Raw genomic sequence first — 15,330 nt, forward strand, 5'->3', positions numbered from 1 at the left:
AAGATAATGCAAGACAATTAAAACACACGATTATAAATCTGGCTAGGATCCAAGCTGCTTTAATCTGGATTTAGATCAGTGTCAGAAAAAGGAAGGAAGGAAGGGGAGATCCCAGGTCTAGGAGTCAGACTTCCTGGGTTTTAGTCCCAGTTCTCCTACAAACTCTCTTTGTGATTTGGGGAAAGTCAATCTGCCTCAGTCCTACTTAAGTATCTTGGCAATAATAACCAGAAGTTTCCCTTCTCACTTCAGTTTAGAATCCCAGTGCTGAAATAAATGCTTGGGATAATAATCCCAGATCTAGTTCATACATGCTCCTGGAGTGCTTTGACTGTATAATAAATTGAAATCTTGTGTGAAAATAATGTAAAATAGCTCAGAGGGTTGGCATAGGTTTAAAGGGCCTCTCACCGCTGCGTCACAGGTTAGCTCAGACTGGACGGGATCAAAAGGTAAAGACCCTCAAAGCCCATGGTAATCTCAATTTCCAGTGAAAAAAGACTTCCACATCACCAAAACCTCATGCTTTAAGTTTAGCACAAAATTTCCACCAATCGCAGAAGACAGGCCAGAATTGAACAGGCATAGAAACTGACACTTCTCCAGAGCAGGGCCGAAGCACTCCGGCAAGGCAGTGAGAGCTGTACCTCTGTCCTGTGAACAGACACCAACGTTTTCTGGCACCCCTTCAGAAGCACTACAAAAAGTCCCTCAAAAGTTATTAAAATGTGTAAAAAGTAAGGCTTTGCATAGTCAACGGCTGTTACTTGTTTGGAAGTTCTACCTAAAACGGACAGTGGTGCCTAGAGCTTACAATAGGAGACACGTTCTTCCCTTTCTCCTTCTGTATTGTTTGTGCAACCTCGAAGTTCTTAGGGCAGTTCTGACAAAGGCTAGATTAACTACAAAATGTGATCTTTTTTCTTTAGGTACATTTTCAATTGTACAAAGAAAAAGAAAAACCCAGTGGCTATTTTTTTTTTTTTGAACACTTGTAACTAGAGCCCATCAAATATTCACGAATAAAAGAGATCACATCACCCCCATTCTCAAGCTCCTCCACTGGCTGCCTATAAAGCAAAGGATCCTATATAAAGTACTCACCGTAATTCATAAATCCATTCACAATATCTCTCCTCTTCAATTATGTAACCAACTACGCCCTCACTCCTCCTCTAGACCCATCAGAGGAGCATATAAAGGCACACTATGTACCTTCAACAAAATCCTCGCATCATAAATGTGCCATATCTACAGCAGGCCCCATTCAATGGAATGCGCTCCCACCAGACATTCGGCTTGAGTTCTGCCACTCTTCATTCAAAAAAAAACTTAAAACCTGGCTCTTTAGCCAAGCTTTTCCAGGACCATGATCATCATTTTTTCCCCTCCAACCAGCAAGAACATATCTTCTTCACAAACCCCCATTTTCCATACCACTACCTACTTCGGTATCTAATCTCTTGCTGCAGGACACTTGAGACTTTCTCACTTATACGTTATAATTTTTATGCTCAATAAGACCTGTCAACTTAATTGTTTAAGTCTTTTTTTTTTTTTCTTCTCCTTTATCTTTTGGTCATCAATGTTACAACGTTATTGTTAAATTTTGAACTTATGTACACTGTTCCAAGTTTCATAACCTTGTTCTATGTAATGCCTTTTGGCAATTTTCATGTTCTGTTTCAATGTAAACCGATGTGATCTTTATTTCATATAGGAACACCGGTATATAAAAATCTAAAAATAAATAAATAAATTCACAGAGTGTGTATAGAGGCGGCATTGACAGTGCAAGCTTGTACCATGCTCCCCCAGACATCCTTACCCCTAGCCTGGAAGAACCAATTCAAGGAACTCAATAGGCATCCTGTTTCCATGTACCTTCAAATATTTTAACCTTGCTATTGGGAACGCTAGCCAACGAGCCAGCCAGTACAGACTGTGATGATGGTTTAAGTGACATGGGACACCCCATCCACAGGAACTGGATGAAGACCACCAGCTCATTTCATATGGCATGCGGTGAGTTTCAGATGGGAACGTGGGACTGATCTGGACAGCTCTGTATCCATGTGACACTATGGGATGTAATCAATTCCCTTAAGGTCATTCTAAAGCTTTTACTACATAGAAAGGAATCCCAGCATAGTGCTTAAAATTATTAGTGCCACACAGCATGTTCAAGCGATAGAGAAGATAAAGACTAGCTGGGCCTTATTGTCTGCCATCTTATTATATCCTTCGGTCTATTAGAAGATAGCAGACAGGGCATGGATGATAAACAAAAAAAAAACTATACAGCACAGCACACCAAGGCAGAATAAAAACAATACTAACATGAAAGACAAAAATATTAATCTGGAGGGCTGAAGGTGAACAAAAAAAAAAAAAGAGAGCCCATCCATTAGTAACATCACCATTTGCTGGAGCACAGCTGCCACCTAGTCAAGCCAGGAACCTATGCTTTGAGCAAGAGAGCTGACCAAGCCAACCATTGCATTAGTCTTTGCAATTCAGCTCTGCCTCTCTCCTAGTGCACAGTCTAGTGCTATCAGACCATTTTGAACATTATGAAAATACTCCCTGCACTTCCTCTCTGTGTTCTGTTTATCTGACTGTCCCTTCTGTTTCCTATGGTCATTTCTCTTCCATTCATAGACTCCTTTTCTAGGTCAAAACCCAAGACCCTATTTCTTTCACCTACTTTTCTTCTTCTTTTACTTCCTTCCCACTGGACTATTTATTTTATCTCTTAGCCTCAGTAACTATTTTCATCCTGGCAACATGCCACCTCTCTCGCACCTACTGAGTGACCCTGCATCTTTGTCTTCAGCAAGTCAAAACATGGCTTGTCTCAAGTTCCAGTGACTTAATTTCACTAAAATTACAATCTTGCTCCAGAGCAAGTATTTCTTCACTTACAGTTTTGTATTTTCTTTTTCCCTTCTTGACTCTAACCTCTTGGTGTCACACTCTTCATCTACAGCTATGCTTCATATTTCAGTTCTCTAATATCTACAGATCTGTGACAGGGTACATAAAATAGAGAGGGTTTCTCTATTAATAAGGGTCCTCCTTTCCAGATGTGTGGGATTAGTGTACAACTCCATTCTCTTCTGTTACTGACTGGACAGGGAGGCCACTCATCAACTGCCCTCCAGGAACCCTGAAACCAGGCTTCACCCCACTGCTGGCTAAATAAGTGCGCCAGACACAGAGTTTCAACCTTCCAAAACAGTTAATTTTAGGTTTTCTGGATGAACGAGCCAGCAAGCATATACATGGATGTTACATTTTGGATAACTGAATACATCAGAAATTCATGGACTTCCAAACAGTCAGAATCGCAGAAAATCCCAATTTACTTAGAAACATAAGGCTATATTCCTTCCCTTAAATATCTTCTCTCAAAGAACCTCTCTTCCCCCATGGTCTACTCTCTCCCATTCCCAACTCTGGATGGACAGGGGCTCGCCTTATGGCATACCCATGTCAACATTCACATCCAACGGGGGCCAAATGCAACTCCCAGTCACATGAGTTACTCACACTCCTGTGGTCTTCAACCTCCTTTATGATTTCCATATCACTGCACCTCAAAAGGATACCCTGGGGCACTCCTCTTCTAAGATTTACCCCACTCCTGAACTCCTGGACCCCTTCCTCAGAGGAAGGAATGACCTCTTCTTTTCGCCTAATGGTTCACCTCCTTGAGAGGAGGAAGAAACCCTTTCCACGGCTATGGGCCTCTCCCCTTGAGGGGAAGATCCTTTACGGGGTCCCATTCCCAACTGGGAGGGTCCTGGGCTGGCTACTCCAGCCAGTCACATACTAGATGCTCCTGTTACCCGCTATTCCCCAATAAGGGAAGGAACCAAAAGGGAAAAAACCTGCCAAAAGTGCCCATTTTAATAGCTCCTGCTAAACTATGATCACCCAACAGCCAAAATCTTTAAAGGGACCATACACACCAATTTAAGGAACCATACACCCTTTTCCTAAACACATTATCTTTCAAATATAATGCTCCCGCCTCTGAAATGCCATCCAGTGGTATTTTGTTTATACACTGCCAAAATATAATTCTTAGTGGTTTACAAATACATCCACAGTACTACAACAGATATATAAAACATTTTGCAATCATGGTTCTCATAATTACAAGGGCGTCTCCACCATCCAGAGCCTCTTGCATGGCTCTCAGACTCAAAAAGACTGCATCAGCTTGAGGTCCATTTTTGGAGGCTTTCTGTGTCTGCTGAGATACTTAAACTGCCTTTGTTTCTTCACGTCCTTAGTCCTATAACTCTGTATCTTATGGTCTCTTACTCTCAAACCGTGCCTTCAGTATCCAAGGCATAGGACCTGATAATGCCAGTCCTTAGAGATTTCCAATAGCTCCCCTTCAGTCCAGTGTAATATCTACCTCTTTAGTCATTATTTTCTCTGCTTTTCTAACTCCTGTTATCTTGCACAACCTCTTTCTCTAATGGGCTGCCAGCATCTCTTCACCTCTCTGATTCCCATCTCAAGACTCACTACCTCTCCATGGACTAGGAATGCTAACCTTCTCTTACTCTGTGTAGAAATGTATTGCATCTTCAATCAATTTTATTTGCCTCTTGCTTTTCCAAAAGCTCAAGGCAAGGTACAACCATAAAGTACTCCAAAAGTAAAATACAAAGTCTTGTATGGGCAAATCATTCTGTGATATGTTTTTATTATATAGGCCATATATGATGAGCTTTTGTTTTATAAATTACAAGCCGTTAAGCCCGTTAAAACGGGCTATATCCCTCTGTCTCTCATCTCCCCCTCATTCTCTCTCCCCTCACTCTTCACCACCCCCTACCTCCCTCCCTCACACTCACTCCCCCCTCTCTCCCTCCCTCTCCCTCAGTCCCACTCACTCCCTCCCTCTCCCTCAGTCCCACTCTCTCACTCACTCTCACTCAGTCCCACTCCCTCCCCTCTCCCTCAGTCCCACCCCCTCCCTCTCCCACTCCCTCTCACTCAGTCCCACTCCCTCTCACTCAGTCCCACTCCCTCTCACTCTCTCTCCCTCCCCCCCCTCCCTCAGTCCCACTCCCTCCCCCTCCCTCAGTCCCACTCCCTCTCTCTCCTCCCTCTCTCAGTCAGTCCCTCCCTCTCTGTCAGTCCCTCCCTCCCTCTCTCAGTCAGTCCCTCCCTCCCTCTCTCAGTCAGTCCCTCGCTGCCACCCGCTGCTGCCACCCGCCGCCGCTCGACGCCGCCATTTTTTTTTCTGACGCTGGCTCAGACCGACGTGCTCGCCCACCCATGCGCGGTAGAGCTGGTCTCTACTGCGCATTTGCGGCACGTCGGTCAACCTTCAATTATTAGGTTGATATTGTAAGCTATTCTGCTAGGTCTGAATATGTATTGCAAGCAACACAGAGTCAAACTGGAGCCCATTCAATGATTATAGCTCCACTCAAATCCTAAAACCTCAGTCTCACAGCACGGACTACAGATTTCTCAGGGCTTTGAAGGGGCTTGAAAGCTGCTGCAAGTGTTACAGGATAGCATTTTGTACAACACATACAGAGTTATAACCACCGAGCCTTTACTCCGTGATGGCTCTCCATTTCCTGCTCCGGATGGACTATGGCCCAAAGACAGAGTCAAGGTTTCAGTTTCAATGCAACAACTAGGCCAAGATAAGAGCCTAATCAGCCTGCTCACAATTCTCACTTTAATGCCTTCCCTCAGCACTTTTGAAGCACCTTTCTTCCTGTAAAATGCACTTACTCTTTGAAGTCATATGACAGAGAGGGGCCAACTAAGCTATCTGAAAATACATGTGGTCTCAACTCCATTCCAACCTCAAATGTTTGCAATAAATACTTCAGTGGACCCACTAGATGTGCCTCAGCCTTCCTTGCCATCAACTATTAAATTGCATGCTTTTGAAATCAGTCCTATAAGCATAAACACAGTCAGAAATAAAGAATAAAATCATGCAATTTTAAAACAACATTAGGAGAAAAGGGAGCTGGAGATTAACTACTGTTAGAAAATAGTCAGCTAAACAGTAAGTTCCCTGCAAATTTGATTCTTGGAGCAACAATTATGGACTGCTGCTTAAAATCAACTAGTTCATTAATTTAAAAATACACTGCATTGTAAGCACTTGGCTGAGGTTGCTCTGGTTCTGTTGATTCATTTAATTATTTATGTAGCAACCTCTGCTGCCTCTTGGGGGCTGCCGGTATAGCTTGGTGGTTAGAGCAAGGGAGCTGTGAAACCTGGAGACTACGAGATGAATCCTGCTTTCGTCAGTCAGTCACTGTGTGACATTGAGAGAGAGTCTCAGAAGTCCCTGTGCTTAACCACAAAGACTAAAACAGAAAAATCAAAACACTACAAGATAGACCTCTAGGTGCCCATGTGTGACAGCACATTCACAACAAAGCAAAAACTGCTTCAAAAGGCTAAGGTGTTATTTCCTGAGCTGATTTCATTTGATGATTACAGGTATAAAGCTACAGAACACCATCACCCTTTCACACCTCAATGTTGTTTTTAACAGTCACTTCACTGATGAAGGAAGACAAGTAACATGCCCTTTGTTTAAGCATACACAGTCTAAGTACTGCTGACAAATGCGATTGTTGACTACCATGGTCCACAAAAGCAATAGCATTTACATAAATAGCCCTCAGAGCAATCTAACATTCTCTCTACAGAGTATTTTTTATTTTTTTTTAATATTTAACAATTTTTGAATGCACAATTTCCATCAAGAATATGGCATAATCATTTATCAAGCCATAAGACGGGTACAAACTATACCATATTTGCAGTGAAATACTAAACCCCACACTGTACTTTTAATATAAGCAGTAAAGACAGCTTCAACAAGCAACCCCCTCCACAAGCACAACCTGCAAACAGGTAACATTCCTATCCCAAAATGCAAGCAATCAATCCAAACCATACTGTTCAAGATAACTCCCCCATATTTAATAATTCTTACCAGTAAATCATAACGTAAGAACATGCCATACTGGGTCAGACCAAGGGTCCATCAAGCCCAGCATCCTGTTTCCAACAGTGGCCAATCCAGGCCATAAGAACCTGGCAAGTACCCAAAAACTAAGTCTATTCCATGTTACCGTTGCTAGTAATAGCAGTGGCTATTTTCTAAGTTAACTTAATTAATAGCAGGTAATGGACTTCTCCTCCAATAACTTATCCAACCCTTTTTTAAACACAGCTATACTAACTGCACTAACCACATCCTCTGGCAACAAATTCCAGAGTTTAATTGTGCGTTGAGTGAAAAAGAACTTTCTCCAATTAGTTTTAAATGTGCCCCATGCTAACTTCATGGAGTGCCTAGTCTTTCTACTATCCGAAAGAGTAAATAACCGATTCACATCTACCCGTTCTAGACCTCTCATGATTTTAAACACCTCTATCATATCCCCCCTCAGTCGTCTCTTCTCCAAGCTGAAAAGTCCTAACCTCTTTAGTCTTTCCTCATAGGGGAGCTGTTCCATTCCCCTTATTTTGGTAGCCCTTCTCTGAACCTTCTCCATCGCAATTATATCTTTTTTGAGATGCGGCGACCAGAATTGTACACAGTATTCAAGGTGCGGTCTCACCATGGAGCAATACAGAGGCATTATGACATTTTCCGTTTTATTCACCATTCCCTTTCTAATAATTCCCAACATTGTTTGCTTTTTTGACTGCTGCAGCACACTGAACCGATGATGTCAATGTGTTATCCACTATGACGCCTAGATCTCTTTCTTGGGTAGTAGCACCTAATATGGAACCTAACATCGTGTAACTACAGCAATGGTTATTTTTCCCTATATGCAACACCTTGCACTTGTCCACATTAAATTTCATCTGCCATTTGGATGCCCAATCTTCCAGTCTTGCAAGGTCCTCCTGTAATGTATCACAGTCAGATTGTGATTTAACTACTCTGAATAATTTTGTATCATCTGCAAATTTAATAACCTCACTCATCGTACTCCTTTCCAGATCATTTATATATATATATATTGAAAAGCACTGGTCTAAATACAGATCCTTGAGGCACTCCACTGTTTACCCTTTTCCACTGAAAAAATTGACCATTTAATCGTAATTTCTGTTTCCTATCTTGTAACCAGTTTGTAATCCACGAAAGGACATCGCCTCCTATCCCATGACTTTTTAGTTTTTGTAGAAGCCTCTCATGAGGAACTTTGTCAAACACCTTCTGAAAATCCAAATCACTACATCTACTGGTTCACCTTTATCCACATGTTTATTAACCCCTTCAAAAAAATGAAGCAGATTTGTTAGGCAAGACTTCCCTTGGGTAAATCCATGTTGACTGTATTCCATTAAACCATGTCTTTCTATATGCTCTACGATTTTGATCTTGAGAATAGTTTCCACTATTTCTCCTGGCACTGAAGTCAGGCTCCCTGGTCTGTAGTTACTCGCATCGCCCCTGGAGCCTTTTTTAAATATTGGGGTTACATTGGCACTCTCCAGTCTTCAGGTACAATGGATGATTTTAATGATAGGTTACAAATTTCAACTAATAGATCAGAAATTTCATTTTTGAGTTCCTTCAGTACCCTAGTATGCATACCATCCGATCCAGGTGATTTGCTATTCTTTAGTTTGTCAATCTGGCCTACTACATCACAGTGATTTCGTTCCGTTCGTCTGACTCATCACCCCTGAAAACCATCTCTGGAACTGGTATCTCCCCAACATCCTCATTAGTAAACACGGAAGCAAAGAATTAATTTAGTCTTTCTGCAATGGCCTTATCTTCCCTAAGAGCCCCTTTAACCCCTTGGTCATCTAATGGTCCAACCGACTCCCTCACAGGTTTCTTGCTTTGGATATATTTTGAAAAGTTTTTATGAGTTTTTGCCTCTATGGCCAACTTCATTTCAAATTCTCTCTTCGCCTTTCTTACCAATGTTTTATCCTATTTTTTTCAGATGGATCTTTCTTCCAATTTTTGAAGGATTTTTTTTGGCTAAAATAGCCTCTTTCACTTCACCTTTTAACCATGACTAATTGTTTTGCCTTCTTTCCACCTTTCTTAATGTGTGGAATACATATGGACTGCGCCTCTAGGATTGTATTTTTAAACAATGTCCAAGCTTGTTGAACACTTAACCTTTGCAGCTTTACCTTTCAGTTTTTTTCTAACTATTTTCCTCATTTTATCAAAGTTTCCCTTTTGAAAGTTTAGTGTTAGGGCTGCAGATTTACTTATTGCCCCCTTCCAGTTATTAGTTTAAATTTGATCATGTTATGATCACTGTTGCCAAGTGGCCCCACCATCATTACCTTTCTCACCAAATCCTGCGTTCCACTAAGAATTAAATCTAAAATAGCTCCCTCTCTTGTTGATGAGCCTATTCCCATCAGTGCCCTTGATATACTCTGTGCAGGAGCAGGGATTGAGGGGGGGACCAGGAATTAGAAAGATGGGTCCATTCAGCACAGTCTGATGACATCACAGAGACATGGCTAATTCAGCCCCTGCTTGCCATGGAAAAAAAAAGTCACTTGTTGAAAGAATACTTTCTAGTGTATAGGAGAGAGAGAATATGCTAATGCAGAAAAGAGGATAAGAGAAAAAAAAAAAGGTGATATAGAGAAAGCTGCCGAGACAACAAGAGATATGGAGAAAAATAGATGGAGAAAGAAATAGCAATAAAATAAATGCAGGCAAGGACATACAAGAATACGAAATAAGTGAGAGAAGATAAAGAGAAATGACCTGCATGACATAAAAAACACAAAAAGCGGAAAAGCAAAGAATGATACACTCACCAGGAGGTTGTCACAAATGCCACTGGATATTTTCGCCAGGGTATTTGCATCCAAAGGAGCCACCAATAGGAGATCAGCCCAGCGTCTCAGCTCAATGTGTAGGATAGGGTCAGACCTCTGCTTCCACATCTACAAATAAAGCATAAATAGTCTCCCAATCCAATGCCCTCCAGCACTTTAGTAGAAAAGTTGACCCACATGTACATTGACCTTGTAAAATACTGCACTCATGCCTTGCGCCTTAGATGGAATATAAACTTATGAAGAGTGCATGAATTTAGGACTTTGACAAAACAATAGTCAATCATCAGAACTAGGGAAAAATTGCACTAGACTATGCAAAGATTTATTTGGACAGTGGTCTTAAAATTTCCCAGTTCAAGTTTTGTCTGGCAGATCTGGATATGTAGAGGCAGAGCAGTACAAATCCCCCTGAATCTTGGTAATCAAATGATTCTTTACCATTGAAAACTGGCAACCAAATCCTTTTTTATGTTCACCACTGGATTTCTTCTACACTGCCTCGAACTGGTTGGTCATGTGGCCACTTGCGGATAAGAACTTTAGGTCAAACAGCCATTGTTCACCGGGCCTCTGCCATACGATGTGGAAGTGCAGCTAATGGTTGCTTATTGCATGAGTGTCCCTTGCTAGTGGAGGACATCCATTGGACACAGAGAGGCAACGTAAAGAAAGGCAATGAAACATGCAGTGAGCATTACTATTGCCTTTTTCTGGAAAGGGATGTCGCTTTTGAACTATTGAAAGCATTTCTTTGTTTTGGTGCTCATACTGTTTTTGTACAATCTAGTTGATCTGTTACATTTATGAGTTTGTGTCTTTAAACAAACAGATATTTAAAAAAAAAAAAAAAAGGCAAAGAAAAAAAAAACCCCAAAACACTTGCCTCTTTTTCCAGCTCAATTGGAACCAGTGCTGGATTCTAGCACCATGAGTCTTCATTCGTGTTACCCCTGGAATATTTCACTCATTTTAATAGAGTATCCATTATTCCTAGTCTGGTCATTGCAACAACAGACCCGAGACCAGGAGCCATGCACCAGGGGCTCTAAATCCGGCCACAGGTTTCGAGCTAACATGGGTCTCATACGCATTAGTACACACTGACAATTACTTTTCAAATTGAATGGAGAGCATGAAACACCCAGATCTGGGGCTCGTGGTAATGGAATAGTACAAACACAGTAAATTTTAAAATTTCAGAAATGAGGACAAAAAACCTTTTCAGTGTAGGCAAGCAGACTAATAGGCTGAAATGTCAGCAATTTGAAGCAGCATTGATCTCATAACCCTGAGATGATGCAATACAGTAAGCGCATGAAAGGCAGGGCAGCGGGTGCTAGAGGTGGAGCTACTGACCTGCCATTCATCACTGTCACTATACAGAGGAACTGGGATCTCCTGGACATTATAGAAATGCTTTGCCGGCTCAGTTGTTATCACTTGCACTTCCACCTATCACAACCAGAGAGAAGACAAAAAGAGTTACAGTTTAAAATATGGGAGAAAAGCAGTACATTGGCAGTAAACAGCAAGTTTTCTTACCATAAACGGTGTTTTCTGTAGAAAGCAGGATGAATTAGGCATGCTCTCTGGGAAGTCCTCCTGGTGGTCTGACGCGGAATCTTCTCAAAGCGTGCAGAGCTGTTCTCTGTGCGCCCTCGCGGCTGTTCCCACGCAATTACCCTCCCCCGTTCAGTTAAAGAAAGCATAAACGTGCAGCGAATGGAGAAAAAAATAGGAGAGAGGTAGAGTCAAGGTATAAGCTGTCCAGGGAGGAGGATGGGGACACATGGCTAATTCATCCTGCTATCTATGGAAAACACCATTAACTGTAAGCAAACTTGCTTTTTTCCCCCATAGATAAGCAGGTTGAATTAGCCATGCTCTCTAGGAGTACCCGCTGTAAATTCAGAGCACACTATTCATTGTGATTCTCCTTGTTGTTGTAAAAATTGGGAGACTGTGTGCGAAGGAATTAGAGTTTGTGGACAGTTTAGGTTTTGGTTGCAAAGTGTAATGCTGCTTCTCCTACCGCTGCACCTGACTGAGTCTGCTGTTTACGACAGTAGTGTGATGTGAAGGTGTGCAGAGAGGACCATGTGGCTGCCCTGCAGATCTCTAAAATTGGTACATCTTTCAGGTGAGCAATGGAGGTTGCCGTGGCTCGGATTGATGTGCTCTTACTCTGTCTGGGAATTTGTCTTTATACGACGAATAATACAACTTGGAATAACCAAGCTGCTAATGTACGTTTAGAGACTGGCAAACCTGGCGCATTCGGGTTGAAGGAGAGAACAATTGTGAACTACGGTTTGGGAATTGTGTTCTTTGAATATAATAAGCCAAAGCCCTTTTGCAGTCCAAGGTATGAAGTGTTTTCTCTCTCTTTCTGTAGCATGTGGCTTCGGGAAAAAAGTTGGTAAAGTGATTGTTTGGTTTAGATGTATGTTATGATAACACGTGTTTTGTGGATCCTTGGGTGCTGTGGAGATTACCATGCCCACGGGGAGGAGCCCTGTGAGGAGCCACAGCACTGGGCTAGACTCGTACACACAAACACAATAAAGTTCTTTATTTAGACAGCTTGAAGATCTCCACCAGAGGTGGCAGGTAGTGAGGCAGTCTGTGGTTGCAGTCTCAGGGACCTCGGCAGAAGGAACCCTTCTCTTCTTGATGACATCAGGCCTCCCAGCTAGGAGATACTGTGGATTAGATAGACAGAGTTAGAGTACTCACTACGTGTTAGCTGTTGGTATGCGATTCCACCAGGTATGTTGTAGAAGGTACAGGCACAGAGGCAGGGAGAGCAGGCCCTAGAGGAGAGAGTACCTGTTCCCTGCAAGGCACCTGAAATAAAGCAGAGGGTCCCCGAGGAGCGGGTACCCAGGTTAGCAGTTACCCCGAAGGGCAGAGAGAGCTTCCTGTGGCAGCATGGAAGTGGCAGAGTAGCGTAGACAGGAACGAATTTGAGTCCTTGCTAACTCGGGGAGCTAGCAAATGAGTGAAGGTAATATACCCAGATGGCGTGACGTCAGCATGAGGGAATGCCCTTGAGGTTCGCGCCAGACGTGGATTGCACACACACACCCTAGTAGGTACCTGGGAAGAGCAATGGCGGGAGGCTGCACCATAGCCGTTCTGGGGACACCAGAGAGGTCGGCTTGTTGACGCTGCGGTAGCCATCTTTCCCAGGTAAGCAGGAGGAGCCGTGAATAAGGTGAGGCAAATGGGGCGAAGCAGTCGAGGACCGATGGACGCAACAAGGTAATGCTGAGATTATTTTCGGGAGAAAAGCTGGGTTGGTTCGTAGGGTAACTATCATGGTAGAATTGCAGGAATGAAGCGAAGTGAACTAAGGCTTGTAACTCACTGACTCTTCAGTGCTGATGTGATAGCTACTAGAAATAATACTTTCCACTGTGGAATTTCATTGAGGTGGAGTAGCCATTCAAATGGCGGGTGCATGAGTCTTTCCAAAACTATGTCCCAAGGAACTGCCGGTTTTGTAATCAGGGGGCAAAGTCTTATAGCACCGCGCATGAAACGAGATACCAATGGATGTGTAGAAATAGATTTTCCATCCAAGGAAAAGTGGTATGCTGCAATAGCACTTAGGCGTACCCTAATGGAAGATACTGCAAAACCAGAAGAATACAACAGATGGAGATATTGAAGAAATTGCTGCGGAGAGCTATGAAGTGGATCTATCACTGCATTAGTACACCAAACGGAGTACCTGCTCCATTTCCAAGCGTAATTCTTACATGTAGATGGTTTCCTAGCAGAAATAAGAATATGTTCAATATCCATTGGAAGAGAGAGATGTCCTAAGGCCTTCCTTTCAATCTCCAAGCCGTCAGATGTAGGGAGGAGTGTAGGGGGTGAAGTAGTGTACCCCCTTCCTGTGATATACAGTCCTCTCATTTTCTCAAGTGTATCAGCGGTGCAATGAGAATGAGATCTGATTAGTCTGTTATGCACTTCTGGATTACTCATCCCAACATGTGTATCGGTGGGTAAGCATATAACAGGTTTTCCGCCTAGGGAAGCAGAAATGCATCTTGAACTATTCTGCAAGTACTGGAGTAAACTGAGCAAAACCATGGTAGCTTTGTGTTGGTTTCTGTGGCAAAGAGGTCTTTGTAGGGTGTTCATCATTTCCCGAATAGACTGTCCGCTACTTCCTGATTTAATGCCCACTAGTGGGGGTGGAATATCCTGCTGAGCCTGTCGGCCTCTGTGTTCCGTATTCTCAGAAGGTATGATGCTTGTAACTGGATGGAGTGATTGAAATGCCATTCTACTATGAGAACTGCCTCTTTGCAAAGTGTCCGTAAACCAGAACCTCCCTTCTTTGTTTATGTAAATCACGGTCACTTAGGTGTTCTTATAAATCATTACTCTTTTTCCAGCGAGGATACGTACGAAGGTGTGGATTGCATTTCTTATAGCTCTAGAAGGTTTATTTTGAGGTGATTTTCCTACGGCAACCAAATTCCTTGAGTTTTCAGGTGTAGTACATGTGCACCCCAGCCATGAGTTGTTGTATTTACTCATTAAGTATTAATTTTGTTATGCCTTTTCTGTATTATCCACTCTCCCTATTAATTGGATTTTTCGGTTACTTGTAAGGGCCCCGCCCAAAAGTTCTTGTTTTTTTGTGAACAGATACGATGTGCGAACGGCTACCGGTATAGAAGAGTCTTTAAATAAATAAATAAAATAAATGAGTGGATGCATGTTATAGTGATTTTGTATTCCAGTGATTGAAATGGCACTCCCATCTGTAGAACCTGGGGGGAGCCACCAATCTATATCAGAGGTCATAGAGAGAGTCATAAGAATTTGATGAAACATTGGTTGGTTGTGTTGCAACCACTGAGTCTTCAGTCCCCATATAGTCAACGCATAAGAAGACGAGTGAGGGGTACTACGAACAGCGATGCTGCCATATGACCCAATAATGTGAGAATTTGGTGAGCTGAGGCACCTGAGTGACTCTAATGCCAAGGCTGGTTTGCGAAAGGTTTGGATTTATTCTATTGGAAGGAAGGCTCTGCAGAGCTTGGTGTTTTATTAGTGCCCCAATGAACGGGAGGACTTGGGTGGGAACCTGGTGTGACTTTTCGTAGTTGACTACGAATCCCAATTTGTCCAAACACATTATAGTCTCCTGAAGGTGGGAAAAATATTTTTGGCTTTGAGAAGACTAGAAGCCAATTGTCCAGGTAGGGAAAAGTCTTTATGTCCTTTCTACGAAGATGGGCCATAGCCACCACTAGGCATTTTGTGAACACTAAATGGGAGTACCATGTACTGATGAGTCCTATTCACTTGAAAGCAAAGGTACCGCCATGAAATTGGATGCATTGGAATGTGAACATAGGCATCCTTGAGATCCAAAGAAAATTTCCAATCGTTGGGTTGCAGAAATGGTAGAATGGTTTTGAAAGATGTCATCTTGAATTTCTCTTTCTG

At 42.5% G+C, this 15,330-nt stretch overlaps 1 protein-coding gene across 4 annotated transcripts in view; it reads right to left on the reverse strand.

Annotated features, from left to right (window-relative positions):
* Positions 1 to 15,330, reverse strand: part of PPCDC (phosphopantothenoylcysteine decarboxylase) — a 352,571-nt gene that overhangs the window by 319,247 nt on the left and 17,994 nt on the right. For all 4 annotated transcript variants that reach the window (XM_029575959.1, XM_029575958.1, XM_029575961.1 and 1 more), the window contains 2 exons: positions 11,209 to 11,304; positions 9,829 to 9,957 (listed from right to left, as the gene is read on the reverse strand). In XM_029575959.1, coding sequence (XP_029431819.1) covers positions 9,829 to 9,957; positions 11,209 to 11,304 — 225 coding nt within the window. The remainder of the gene's footprint in view (positions 1 to 9,828; positions 9,958 to 11,208; positions 11,305 to 15,330) is intronic.

The sequence above is a fragment of the Rhinatrema bivittatum genome, chromosome 13, assembly GCF_901001135.1.
Source record: "Rhinatrema bivittatum chromosome 13, aRhiBiv1.1, whole genome shotgun sequence".
NCBI classification, from domain to species: domain Eukaryota; kingdom Metazoa; phylum Chordata; class Amphibia; order Gymnophiona; family Rhinatrematidae; genus Rhinatrema; species Rhinatrema bivittatum.